Below are 13,977 nucleotides of genomic sequence, written 5' to 3'. Positions count from 1 at the left end.
ACAAATACGTGAATTAGCGCCCATGTCCTCCGTGCCGTATTTTCTAATTATGTGTTTTTAATAAATTAATATGTTCCATTATCTCAAAATTCATTGGTAATTTAAATGATCATAACTTTGGAATAAAATCACCTATTAACTTCAAATAAAAACTAAGTTGTTTCGTTTAAAAAAATCTTTATATTGGTACCATGTTATTAATGTCTCAGGGAGATAAAGACAAAAATGATCAAATTTGTGGCCAAAAATGGCCATAAAACTCACCAAAGGTCAAATCTACAATGGCACTATATTAATAATTTATGTCATGGAGAGTACTACTTATGTGCAAAGTTTCATGCTTTTATGAAAAGTGTATGATTTTTTGTGTTGTGCCACTATCAAGACACATGGTAGTGTGTTGTGAGGCCCAAGAAGCCGGCGTGTAACACCTGTGGGTATATTGACAGGAAGAAAGAAAACGCAATTTTCGCACCTCCGTAGCTCTGTGCTTCCTTGATGAAACAAGACGATTTTTGCTGTGGACACTCCCTCCAACTTCAGCACTCCACATTCCAAATTTGAGCTAAATCGCTTCAAGCGTTCCCGAGATATGCGACTTCAAAAATTGGCTTAATTTCTTCGTTTTTTTTTTCTTCTTATTTTCTTCCTCTTTTCGCACACTTACAAAAACTGCTATAAAACGCGAACGCCATATCCAATCGCCTTGAAATTTGGCACACAGAAGGAGGGTATAACGGCGCATCTCTGTACCAACTTTGGCTGGAATACAATAAACAGGCAAAGAGTTATGAGCGATTATTCACGAAAAATAACACCAATATGTTGTCACGCCCACAGGGTAAACCGCGTACGGGAAGAAGCTGAAAATCGGTGGGTGAATAGGTTAACTATTGAACCTCAAACCTTTTGTGGTTTGAAAGAAATCGAGCTAAAAACCAGGAAGATGCAACGAAAAAACCAACAGTGTGTAAAAATTATGCAATCGAGATTAGCTAATAAAAAACGACTGCTTGCCACGCCTACCAGATAAACTGCTTGGGGTAATGCTTTGAAAATCGCTGTACAGATGGAGTTATCATCTTAGAAAGACTCTTCAATGGTGTAGAAGAATCAGACTTAAAGCCACGGAGTTATAACACGAAATCCAACTTGGTGTAGCGAGATCGAAATACTCTAATAGAGCAGTCATCCTAATAGAGCAGTCACCCAAAGAAAATTCAAGAGATCAGCTAGAAACAAGTAACCTGTATAGACATCAGCTACAAACAATTCACCCTGTAGAGAGATCAGCTAGAAGAAGTTACCTTGTAGGGAATTCATGCAACTATAGAAAGAGATAATTCAGCTAAAAGAAATCACCTTGTAGAGTTCAGCTACAAAGAAACCACAATGTAGAGGGTTCGGCTACAAACAAATCGCCCTGTAGAGAGATCAGCTAGAAGAAGTTACCTTGTAGAGAGTTCAGCTGCAAAGAAACCATCATGTAGAGAGTTCAGCTGCAAACAAATCACCTGTAGAGAGTTCAGCTACAAACAAATCTTCCTGTAGAGAGATCAGCTAGGAGAAGTTTCCTTGTAGAGAGTTCAGTTACAAAGAAACCACCATGTAGAGAATTCATTTACAAACTAGTGACCCCGTAGAGACATCAGCTAGAAGAAGTTACCTTGTAAAGAGTTCAGCTACAAAGAAACCATCATGTAGAGAGTTCAGCTGCAAACAAATCACCTGTAGAGAGTTCAGCTACAAACAAATCTCCCTGTAGAGAGATCAGCTAGAAGAAGTTTCCTTGTAGAGAGTTCAGCCACAAACAAATCACCCTGTAGAAAGATCAGCAAGAAGAAGTTACCTTGTAGTGAGTTCAGTTACAAAGAAACCACCATGTAGAAAGTTCAGCTACAAACTAGTGACCTTGTGGAGACATCAGCTAGAAGAAGCTACCTTGTAGAGAGTTCAGCTACAAAGAAACCATTCTGTAAAGAGCTCAGCTGCAAACAAATCACCTGTGCAGAATTCAGCTACAAACAAATCACCCTGTAGAAAGATCAGCAAGAAGAAGTTACCTTGTAGTGAGTTCAGTTACAAAGAAACCACCATGTAGAAAGTTCAGCTACAAACTAGTGACCTTGTGGAGACATCAGCTAGAAGAAGCTACCTTGTAGAGAGTTCAGCTACAAAGAAACCATTCTGTAAAGAGCTCAGCTGCAAACAAATCACCTGTGCAGAATTCAGCTACAAACAAATCACCCTGTAGAAAGATCAGCAAGAAGAAGTTACCTTGTAGTGAGTTCAGTTACAAAGAAACCACCATGTAGAAAGTTCAGCTACAAACTAGTGACCTTGTGGAGACATCAGCTAGAAGAAGCTACCTTGTAGAGAGTTCAGCTACAAAGAAACCATTCTGTAAAGAGCTCAGCTGCAAACAAATCACCTGTGCAGAATTCAGCTACAAACAAATCACCCTGTAGAAAGATCAGCTAGAAGAAGTCACCTTGTAGAGAGTTCAGCTACAAAGAAACCACCATGTAGGGAGTTCAGCTAGAAGAAGTTACCTTGTAGAGAGTTCAGCTACAAAGGAACCATAATGAAGAGATTTCAGCTGCAAACAAATCTCCCTGTAGAGAGTTCAGTTAGAAAAAGTTACCTTGTAGAGAGTTCAGCTACAAAGAAACCATTCTGTAAAGAGCTGAGCTCCAAACAAATCACCTGTACAGAATTCAGCTACAAATAAATCTCCCTGTAGATAGAACAGCTAGAAGAAGAAAGAAACCACCATATAGAGAGTTCAGCTACAAAGAAACCATCATCTAGATAGTTCACAGCTGCAAACAAATCAATGTAGAGAGTTCAGCTACAAACAAATCTCCCTGTAGAGAGATTAGTTAGAAGAAGTTACCTTGTAGAGAGTTCAGCTACAAAGAAACCATTCTGTAAAGAGCTCAGCAGCAAAAAAATCACCTGTACAGAATTCAGCTACAAATGAATCTCCCTGTAGAGAGAACAGCTAGAAGAAGTTACCTTGTTGATAGTTCAGCTACAAACAAATCACCCTGTAGAGAGATCAGGTAGAAGAAGTTACCTTGAAGAGTGTTCAGTTACAAAGAAACCACCATGGACAGTTCTGTAATAAATATATGTATTATATATATAATTTGTACATTTACTGATAAAATCAGAAATATTTAAGGTACATCTGCTTCATCTTTTCTTCTTCCTGTGGTAAAGAAAAAAAGATAGGTTAAAAAAGTCCCAAAGCAGGCCATAGGCCGGCTTTGCGGTATACAAATACAAAAAGAAGTGAAATCTAATCCAAAACAGCCAAGCTGTAAAAAAAGTGTGCGGCCCTCAAAAAGGCTATGGTGAAAAAAGATGTGAAATACAAGGTGGCAGCCAAGAAATGGCTGTGATGGTAGGTTAATGGTAAAAATTTTAATAACGACAATTCAGCTGAATTTTGTGCCAATTGACCAAGCGGCACCAAAATTCACCTGAATTGTCGTTATTAAAATTTTTACTATTAACCTACCATCACAGCCATTTCTTGGCCGCCACCTTGGATTTCACATCTTTTTTCATCATAGCCTTTTTGAGGGCCGCACACTTTTTTTACAGCTTGGCTGTTTTGGATTAATAAGTGTGGCATTGAACATATTGTGAAGTTACATGTATCTACTGACTGCCAGCACTTAAATAATTTTGCAGCATCTGAATATTCTGCTCATGGAAATTGTTGAGAGGGAAAATTAATGCTTTAATATGGTTTCAATGCATCTAGGAGAAGATGACCAGCCTGATTGTAGATAAAAGGAAAGATAAGGCACAGAGGGCACACACTCATCGGAACCCCAAAAGCTAAATCCCACTGTTGAGTTTGTTACTGTGGCATAAAATGGTGACTGTGCACTGCTTCATTTGGCCTTCAGCCTTGTGACAGTTGTCAGGTAGGCAGGCAGGCAGGCAGGCAGGCAGGCAGGCAGGCAGGCAGGCAGGCAGGCAGGCAGGCAGGCAGGCAGGCAGGCAGGCAGGCAGGCAGGCAGGCAGGCAGGCAGGCAGGCAGGCAGGCAGGCAGGCAGGCAGGCAGGCAGGCAGGCAGGCAGGCAGGCAGGCAGGCAGGCAGGCAGGCAGGCAGGCAGGCAGGCAGGCAGGCAGGCAGGCAGGCAGGCAGGCAGGCAGGCAGGCAGGCAGGCAGGCAGGCAGGCAGGCAGGCAGGCAGGCAGGCAGGCAGGCAGGCAGGCAGGCAGGCAGGCAGGCAGGCAGGCAGGCAGGCAGGCAGGCAGGCAGGCAGGCAGGCAGGCAGGCAGGCAGGCAGGCAGGCAGGCAGGCAGGCAGGCAGGCAGGCAGGCAGGCAGGCAGGCAGGCAGGCAGGCAGGCAGGCAGGCAGGCAGGCAGGCAGGCAGGCAGGCAGGCAGGCAGGCAGGCAGGCAGGCAGGCAGGCAGGCAGGCAGGCAGGCAGGCAGGCAGGCAGGCAGGCAGGCAGGCAGGCAGGCAGATGAAAATTCAAGTCTTAGTGATTTTTTAAAATTCTATATCTGGCTGCCTGTGTTTTCTTGTTTTTGATGCTGCCTTTGGACTAATGTTATTCCATAAAGGGGATTTTCATCACGTTAGATGTTTCTAGGATGATTTTTATAGGTGGAATTTTAGGTAGCGCACATCATTTTGGGGGGGGATCCCTACTTAAACAGTACTACCGTACTGTATGATAGGCACTATTGTAGACATGCACAAAATCATAGAACTATACACAATTATCAGTATTAACATAGATCCTTTGGCTTTAGTATCACATCGGCAGGTAGTTTTCTGTGTTGATAGAGCTCTAGTTTGTCCTATATCATTGTCATTGTATCTGTAGATTAGAAGAACAATGATTTGTGTAAAAAGAACCTCAAAGCCAGAGAATTTAGTTCATAAGTGTTGTTTTGTAAATTACACTAATAGTTCCCTGTCCATCAATTGATGCTAATAATGGGACAATCACTTGTTCACTGGGAGATGATGGAGTTCTTTCCTATGAAGACACTTGTAATTTCACATGTAACACTGGTTATGAGCTAACTGGTAATGACACTTGGGCCTGTCAGAGTGACGGGAGCTGGAGTGGTAGTGATGATGTATGTAGAAGAGGTAGCATTGTGTGTGTGTGTGTGTGTGTGTGTGTGTGTGTGTGTGTGTGTGTGTGTGTGTGTGTGTGTGTGTGTGTGTGTGTGTGTGTGTGTGTGTGTGTGTGTGTGTGTGTGTGTGTGTGTGTGATTTTAAATTGAAACTTGTAGTTCTTTGTTCATCACTTACTGATTCTAATAATGGAGTAATCACTTGTTCACTGGGAGATGATGGAGTTCCTTCCTATGAAGACACTTGTAGTTTCACATGTAACACAGGTTATGAGCTAACTGGTAGTGACACTAGGACCTGTCAGAGTGATGGAAGCTGGAGTGGTAGTGAGACAAATTGTAGTAGAGGTGGGTAGCATGTTTGTATGTATGTATGTAGAGTATAGAGGATGTATTTATATTGAATTGTTTGATCCAATTGTGCAAAAAATATTACTGTAGACCAAGGAAGATTTGATGGGGACAAAGCAAACACTTCACAATTGCAAACAGCTGTGTATGAGTTAATTTAATCAATTTCCAAAATGCATGTGTAAGTCGAGCCTATATACCAGCTCAAATGTATGTATTTAACATCCCAGGCAAGCCAGAGAGCACTAACACTTTTGCTTATTGGTTAATTTGGGGAAAAATTGGGCAAGCCCAGGATTTCACTGGGGCATGCAAAATCTCTCAACCAAAGGGGTTAGGGTGTCACTGTGATCCCTGCATTTGTTTGACTGCACTTGAGAGATGGCTGTGCCCATCAGCGTTACGGTTATTCATCAAGCAGTATTACTGCATCCAATTTCCCCCAAATTAAAATTTCTTAAAGCTGGCATGCATATATAAAGTAATCATGTATGGGGTGAAGCTGGTACCCAACAATGCCTGGCGATTCTATCCTTATATCGTATCCACCATATTATATATAGCACAGCTATGTCAAATGGGGTGCCGTGATCATAAACAGCAGCTGCTCAACAGCATGTGGTAATATAAAGCAGTGGTGCCACAGGGGCTGTATATATATATATATATGTACCACTCTGCATGGGCAGTTCAAAGGCACCGCCAGTGCTATAATTTGTATATTGCACTGCTGCAGACCGCAGCGAGTGAATTATAACACACTGGTTGCGGTTTTGTAGACCACAACGAGTGCATTATAAGTTATAATGCACCGACCGCAGTGCAATATACAGATATTGCACTGGCTGTGGTTTTGTGCAGCATAGCACAAGTGCCGGTGGCCAAGACCACTACGACACCTCACCTAATAGGTGGAAAGACACTTCACAGATCACTCGAATTCTTTTATAGCCTGACATGTAAAGGTTGATTGTTGGCCATGACGTCACCAATACGTACAATGTATACAAGCAGCCAATGGCGATCAAAAAAGCCAACGCGGGTAGCCACAACTCTAGTGTACATATATAAACGTACTTATACACCTTACTAGTCTGGTGCCATCTTAGCCCAGATTAAACTGTAGTCCACTTCGACAATGACTCAATAAAACAAATATATTCTAAATAATACTAACCTTTATGTTCGATTGTGGTAACCAGTTTTGTCATGCCACCAGATTCGAGTTTAGCCAGTGTGAATAGTAAGAATTAGACTAGTATCGTTTAGTAGTTAGGTATTGTTTACTTAAACCGTCTATTTAGCTGCTTTTTTTTCGCTCGAGAGAATCACTATGGTGATTAGTCTGGTGCTTAGTCTGTACGGCATGCTGAGCACTACATGATGAGAGTCAAACAGCGAATGCAGGTTAGTGATATAACCCATAGCGCACTAGCTTTCAATATCTCAGGTGGCTGCAGTACTGCAGGGGGAACGTCATTGCAACATCCAGCTTGGTTACCCACAATTGATGTTAGAAACCTGGCCTTTATAAGTGTTACAGCTGTCTTGTGAGACTCTCCCCACCTATTAGGTGAGTGGTACATAACAGTTATACAACGTGCACTGGTGCTCTGCCTGTATAAACGCACTTGCCTTCGGGCATGACGGCCCTCAGGCTCGTGCGTTTATATCAGGCAGAGCACTCGTGGCCGTTGTATAACTATATAATATATATATATATAACTTTACGACATGCAGCAACACATAACACTGTAGCATGCATGGTAGCAGCAACTGTACAACATGGAGCAACTGTATGGCATGCGGCAGCACATAACACTGTGGCGTACACAGTAGCAGCAACTGTACAACATGAAGCAACTGTACGGCATGCGGCAACACATAACACTGTGGCATACACAGTGGCAGCAACTGTACAACATGGAGCAACTGTACGGCATGCTGCAACACATAACACTGTGGCGTACACAGTGGCAGCAACTGTACAGCATAAAGCAACTGTACAGCATGCAGCAGCACTTAACACTGTGTCATACGCAGTGGCAGAAACTATACAGCATGAATCAACTGTACAACATGAAGCAACTGTACGGCTTGCGGCAACCCATAACACCGTGACATACACAGTGGCGGCAACCGTACAACATGAAGCAACTGTACGGCATAAGGCAACACTGTAGCATCCACAGTAGTTATGACCTGAAGCAACTGTACAGCATGCAACAAACAATGACATTTATGTGGTGACCTATGGTAATAGTCAACATGAGGCAGTATCAAGATAAACTGCATTAATGAGATGGTTCAATGCTGCAGCTATAAGAATATGGCAGGAATAACGATATGGCAGCAATGACCATACGGTAGCAATGATGATATGGCAGGCATTACAATATGGCAGCAATAACAATGTGGCAGCAATAGCCATATGGCGGCAATAACAAATTTGGCAGCAATGACAATTCGCTGCAATAACAAATATGGTTAGCAATAACAAATATGGCAGCAATAACAACATGGTGGCAATAACAGATATGGGTAGCAATAATGAAATGGCAGCAATAACAATATGGCAGCAATAACAAATATGGCAACAATAACAATATGGTGGCAATGACAAATATGGCAGCAATAACAATATGGCAATAATAACAATCTAGTGGCAATAACAACCATATGGCAGCCTTGATGATATTGTAGTAATAAAATATGGCCAAAATAAGAACAGACAGCAAAGGCAACATGACTGTAGTGATAACATGGCATTGCATACTTTATTTAGATATACTGACCTTGTGGTACTTCAGGGTGCCTGAGAATACCTAATGGCTCAGTTGCTGTGGGGATCCCATGGTGGTTGTTGCACTGCATCAGTCTGGGCAAGTAGCTGTGGGATCAACTGGAGTACAGAAGTTGGGCAGCGGATGTATGTCTGATATACGTCACTACTCCATCACCCCATAGCCTTAATCAACCAAGCAGGGAGACCTACTGCAGCAGCAGTGGTGACAACACCAATTCTGAAACTGATTGGCATAGAGGCGGTGTTCGTAACCAGCATTTTGGAGGAGATTGCATAATTGGTGTGTAAGTTGCTCCCAAGAGAAAGGGTTGAAACAGCCACCATAGTATACCAGTCCACTTTTCTCTGTTGACTCCCTGGCAAACAAATTCATCGCTCTTACCAGGCAGGTAGATGTTGATGTTTCCTGGAGCGTGATGGATTGTCCACGTCTAAATGGATCTAATCAAAAACAGCCAAGCTGTAAAAAAAGGTGCGGCCCTTGAAAAGGCCATGGTGAAAAAAGATGTGAAATCCAAGGTGGCGGCCAAGAAATGGCTGTGATGGTAGGTTAATGGTTACATTTTAATAACAACAATTTAGGTGAATTTGGTGCCAAGAACAAGCGGCACAAAATTCACCTGAATTGTCGTTATTAAAATGTAACCATTAACCTACCATCACAGCCATTTCTTGGCCGCCACCTTGGATTTCACATCTTTTTTCACCATGGCCTTTTCAAGGGCCGCACCTTTTTTTACAGCTTGGCTGTTTTTGATTAGATATCACTTCTTTTTGTATTTGTATACTGCAAAGCCGGCCTATGGCTGGCTTTGGGGCTTTTTTAACCCATGTGTTTTTTTCTTTACTACAGGAAGAAGAAAAGAACTTAAAAAAGAATTTTAGTACTTCAATTATTTTTGATTTTATTAGTAATTATACAAATTATATACATATATTTATTACACGCCCATTATGCCCCACAGGATATTTTTTTGCAGCTGATCTCTCTACTGGGTGACTTGAAATGTAGATGAACTATATACAGGATGGTTTCTTTGTAGCTGAACTCTCTACAAGGTAACCTCTTCTAGCTGGTCTCTCTACAGGGTAGTTTGTTTCTAGCTGAACTCTCTACAGGTGATTTCTTTGCAACTAAACTCTCTACATGGTGGTGTCTTTGTAGCCGAACCCTCTACATGATGGTTTCTTTGTAGCTGAACTCTCTATAAGGTAACTTCGTCTAGCTGAACTCTCTACAGGGTGATTTTTTTGTAGCTGAACTCTCTGCAGGGTGATTTGTTTGCAGCTGAACTGTCTACATGATGGTTTCTTTGTAGCTGAACTCTCTACAAGGTAACTTCTTCTCTACAGGGTGATTTGTTGTAGTTGAATTCTCTACAAGGTGGTTTGTATGAGGCTGAACTCTCTACATGGCGGTTTCTTTGTAGCTGAACTCTCTACAGAGTGATTTGTTTGCAGCTGAACTCTCTACATGATGGTTTCTTTGTAACTGAACACTCTACAAGGTGACTTATTCTAGCTGATCTTTCTACAGGGTGAATTGTTGTAGCTGAACTATCTACAAGGTAACTTCTTCTAGCTGATCTCTATACAGGGTGATTTGTTTGTAGTTGAATTCTGTACAGGTAGTTTCTTTGTAGCTGAACTCTGTACATGATGGTTCTTTGTAGCTGAACTCTTTACAAGGTGACTTCTTCTAGCTGAACTCTCTATGGGGTAATTTCTTTGTAGCTGAACTCTCTATATGATGGTTTCTTTGTAACTGAACTCTCTACAAGGTAACTTCTTCTAGCTGATCTTTCTACTGGGTGATTTGTTTGCAGCTGAACTCTCTACATGGTGGTTTCTTTGTTGCTGAACTCTCTACAAGGTGAATTCTTCTACCTGATCTCTCTATAGGGTAATTTGTTTGTAACTGAACTCTGTACAAGTGTGTTTTTGTGGGTGATTTCACTGCAGGCTGATTTGTTTGTAGCTGAACTCACTAAAGGGTGATTTTGCTTGTAGCTGAACTCCTTGCATTGTATCTAGTTTCTAGCTGATCTCTCTACAGGGTGATTTGTTTGTAGCTGATCTCTCTACAAGTTGATTTGTGTGTGGCTGATCTCTCTGTAGGTTGATTAATTTGCAGCCGATCTCTCTACAACGTAATTTGTTTATAGCTGAACTGTCTATAAAGTGATTTATTTGTAGCTGATCTCTCTGCAGGTTGATTTGTTTTAGCTGAACTCTCTACAGGGTGATTTACTTGTAGCTGAACTCCTTACATTGTGTGTAGTTTCTAGCTGATCTCTCTACAGGGTGATTTGCTTGTAACTGATCTCTCTACAAGTTGATTTGTGTGTAGCTGATCTTTCTACAGGTTGATTTGCTTGTAACCGATCTCTCTACAGGGTAATTTGTTTGTAGCTGAACTCTGTACAAGGTGCTTTTTTGTAGGTGATCTCACTGCAGGTTGATTTGTGTGTAACTGATCTCTCTACAAGCTGATTTGTTTGTGGCTGAATTCTCTGCAAAGTGTTTTGTTTGTAGCTGACCTCTCTTCAGGGTGATTTGTTTCTAGCTGATCTCTCTACAGGGTGATTTTTTTGTAGCTGACCTCTCTTCAGGGTGATTTGTTTCTAGCTGATCTCTCTACAGGGTGATTTTTTGTAGCTGACCTCTCTTCAGGGTGATTTGTTTCTAGCTGATTGCTCTGCAGGTTGATTTGCTTGTAGATGAACTCTCTACAGGGTAACTTGCTTGTAGCTGAACTCCTTACTTTGTGTCTAGTTTGTAGCTGATCTCTCTACAGGGTGATTTGTTTGTAGTTGATCTCTATACAAGTTGATTTTTGTGTAGCTGATCTCTCTGCAGGGTGATTTGTTTGTAGCCGATCTCTCTACAAGGTAATTTGTTTGTAGCTGAACTATCTATAAGGTGATTTGTATGTAGCTAATCTCTCTGTAGATTGATTTGTTTTAGCTGAACTCTGATTTGTTTTTAGCTTATCTCTGTACAGGTTGATTTGTGTGTAACTGATCTCTCTACAAGCTGATTTGTTTGTAGCTGACCACTCTGCAGGTGGATTTGTTTCTAGATGATCTCTCTACTGGTTGATTTGTTTGTTGCTGATCGCTCTAAAGGTTGATTTGTTTGTAGCTGAAATCTCTGCAAAATGTTTTGTTTGTAGTTGATCTCTCTACAAGGTGATTTTTTGTAGCTGACCTATCTTCAGGGTAATTTGTTTCTAGCTGATCGCTCTACAGGTTGGTTTGTTTGTAGCTGAACTCTCTACAGGGTGATTTGCTTGTAGCTGAACTCCTTACATTGTGTCTAGTTTCTAGCTGATCTCTCTACAAGTTGAATTGTGTGTAGCTGATCTCTCTGCAGGTTGATTTGTTTGTAGCCGATCTCTGTACAAGGTAATTTGTTTGTAGCTGAACTGTCTAAAAGGTGATTTGTTTGTAGCTGATCTCTCTGCATGTTGATTTGTTTTTGCTGAACTCTCTACAGGGTGATTTATTTGTAGCTGAACTCCTTACATCGTGTGTAGTTTCTAGCTGATTTCTCTACAGGGTGATTTGTTTGTAGCTGATCTCTCTACAAGTTGATTTGTGTGTAGCTGATCTCTCTGCAGGTTGATTTGTTTGTAGCCGATCTCTCTATAGGGTAATTTGTTTGTAGCTGAACTCTCTATAAGGTGAATTGTTTGTAGTTGATCTCTCTGCAGGTTGATTTGTTTTAGCTGAACTCTCTACAGGCTGATTTGTTTGTAGCCGATCTCTCTACAGGGTAATTTGTTTGTAGCTGAACTCTCTACAAGTTGATTTGTGTGTAGCTGATTTCTCTGCAGGTTGATTTGTTTGTAGCCGATCTCTCTACAGGGCAATTTGTTTGTAGCTGATCTCTCTACAGGGTGATTTTTTTGTAGCTGACCTCTCTTCAGGGTGATTTGTTTCTAGCTGATCTCTCTACAGGGTGATTTTTTGTAGCTGACCTCTCTTCAGGGTGATTTGTTTCTAGCTGATTGCTCTACAGGTTGATTTGTTTGTAGATGAACTCTCTACAGGGTAATTTGCTTGTAGCTGAACTCCTTACTTTGTGTCTAGTTTGTAGCTGATCTCTCTACAGGGTGATTTGTTTGTAGCTGATCTCTATACAAGTTGATATGTGTGTAGCTATTCTCTCTGCAGGGTGATTTGTTTGAAGCTGATCTCTCTACAAGGTAATTTGTTTGTAGCTGAACTATCTATAAGGTGATTTGTACGTAGCTGATCTCTCTGTAGATTGATTTGTTTTAGCTGAACTCTCTACAGGGTGATCTGTTTCTAGCTTATCTCTCTACAGGTAGATTTGTGTTGATTTGTTCATTGCTGATCGCTCTAAAGGTTGATTTGTTGCAGCTGAACACCCTGCAAAGTGTTTTGTTTGTAGCTGATCACTCTAAAGGGTAATTTGTTTGTAGCTGAACTCTCTCCACAGTGACTTGTGTATAGCTGAATTCTGTGTAACTGAATTCTCTAGAGAGTGACTTAATTGTAGCTGAATTCTCTACACAGTGCATGACTTGTTTACAGCTGAACTTTCTTCAGTGTGACTTGTAATGTTCTGAATCTCTATAGTGATATATTTGCTTAACTCTCCACATGGTGACTGTCTTCTTGCTGAACTGTCTATAAGATTAACTGTTTGCAGCTGAACTCCCTACAGAATAACTTGTGATGTAATAAAATTCTATAATGGAGTAAATAAATTAGCCGAATGCTCTATTAGGGTGACTGTTCTATTAGAGTATCTTGATCTCGCATTTGCTACACGGAGTTGGCTTTCGAATCATAACTCAGTGGTTTGTAATCCGATTCTTCTGTACTACTGCAAGGACTTTCTATGAAGATTGTTCCAGCTATACACCGATTTTCAGCTCATTGTTCTAAGCGGTTTGCCTAGTAGGCGTGAAAACTAATACTTTTTTACTCATAAAAATCGATCGCGTAATTGTGACACAGGTTGGGTTTTGTGTCATATCTCCGTGGTCTTTATCTCGATTCCTTTGAAACCACCAAAAGGCACTCCTACGATGGTTACTCCATCTACATAGCAATTTTCAACTCATTCCATGAAGCGGTTTACCCTGTAGGCGTGACAACAAATCGATCTTGTTTTACGCGAATAATCGGTCATAACTCCTGAACCACTCATCGGATTTGTACCAAATTTGATGCTAGGATTTGCCTTTGGACTCCCTTTCTGTGTGCGAAATTTCAAGGCGATCGGAGTATGCGTTTGCTTGTTATAGCAATTTTTGCAAGTGTGCGAAAAGACGAAGAAGAAAAAAAAATATGAAGAAAAAAAACGAAACTTTGGCAGCTCGTATCTCGGAAATGGCTGGAGCGATTTCCTTCAGATTTGGAATGTAGACTCCCTTGGCTGGCGGGCAACTGTGTAGCAAATTTGGTTCCAATCAGATAAGTGATCACCGAGATACAAAGGTGTGAAAATGACGTTTTCGTTCTTCCTGTAAATATACTCACGGGTGTGGTGCGCCGGCTTCTTGGGCCGCACGACACACTTCCGTGTGTCTTGATCTGTCTTACAGTGATTGTGGATGGTGTGAGTTGCACATCTGACCACAAGAGACTGTTTGAAGTAAGCTCACTTGCTCTGAGAAACCCAGTGTGAATGCAGACCAGAGTAATCGCTTTTCAATGATAGAATGAGTAC

At 41.3% G+C, this 13,977-nt stretch overlaps 1 protein-coding gene across 1 annotated transcript in view; it reads left to right on the top strand.

The window, feature by feature from the left end:
- The window catches only part of LOC136250837 (uncharacterized), a 134,243-nt gene that overhangs the window by 8,536 nt on the left and 111,730 nt on the right, over nt 1–13,977 (top strand). The window contains exons 4-5 of the mRNA XM_066043162.1: nt 4,942–5,127; nt 5,274–5,462. Coding sequence (XP_065899234.1) covers nt 4,942–5,127; nt 5,274–5,462 — 375 coding nt within the window. The remainder of the gene's footprint in view (nt 1–4,941; nt 5,128–5,273; nt 5,463–13,977) is intronic.

This window comes from Dysidea avara, chromosome 3, assembly GCF_963678975.1.
Source record: "Dysidea avara chromosome 3, odDysAvar1.4, whole genome shotgun sequence".
In the NCBI taxonomy this organism is placed as follows: domain Eukaryota; kingdom Metazoa; phylum Porifera; class Demospongiae; order Dictyoceratida; family Dysideidae; genus Dysidea; species Dysidea avara.
Note: the sequence above shows the minus strand (reverse complement) of the source record. Positions and strands in the feature narration are given on the sequence as shown.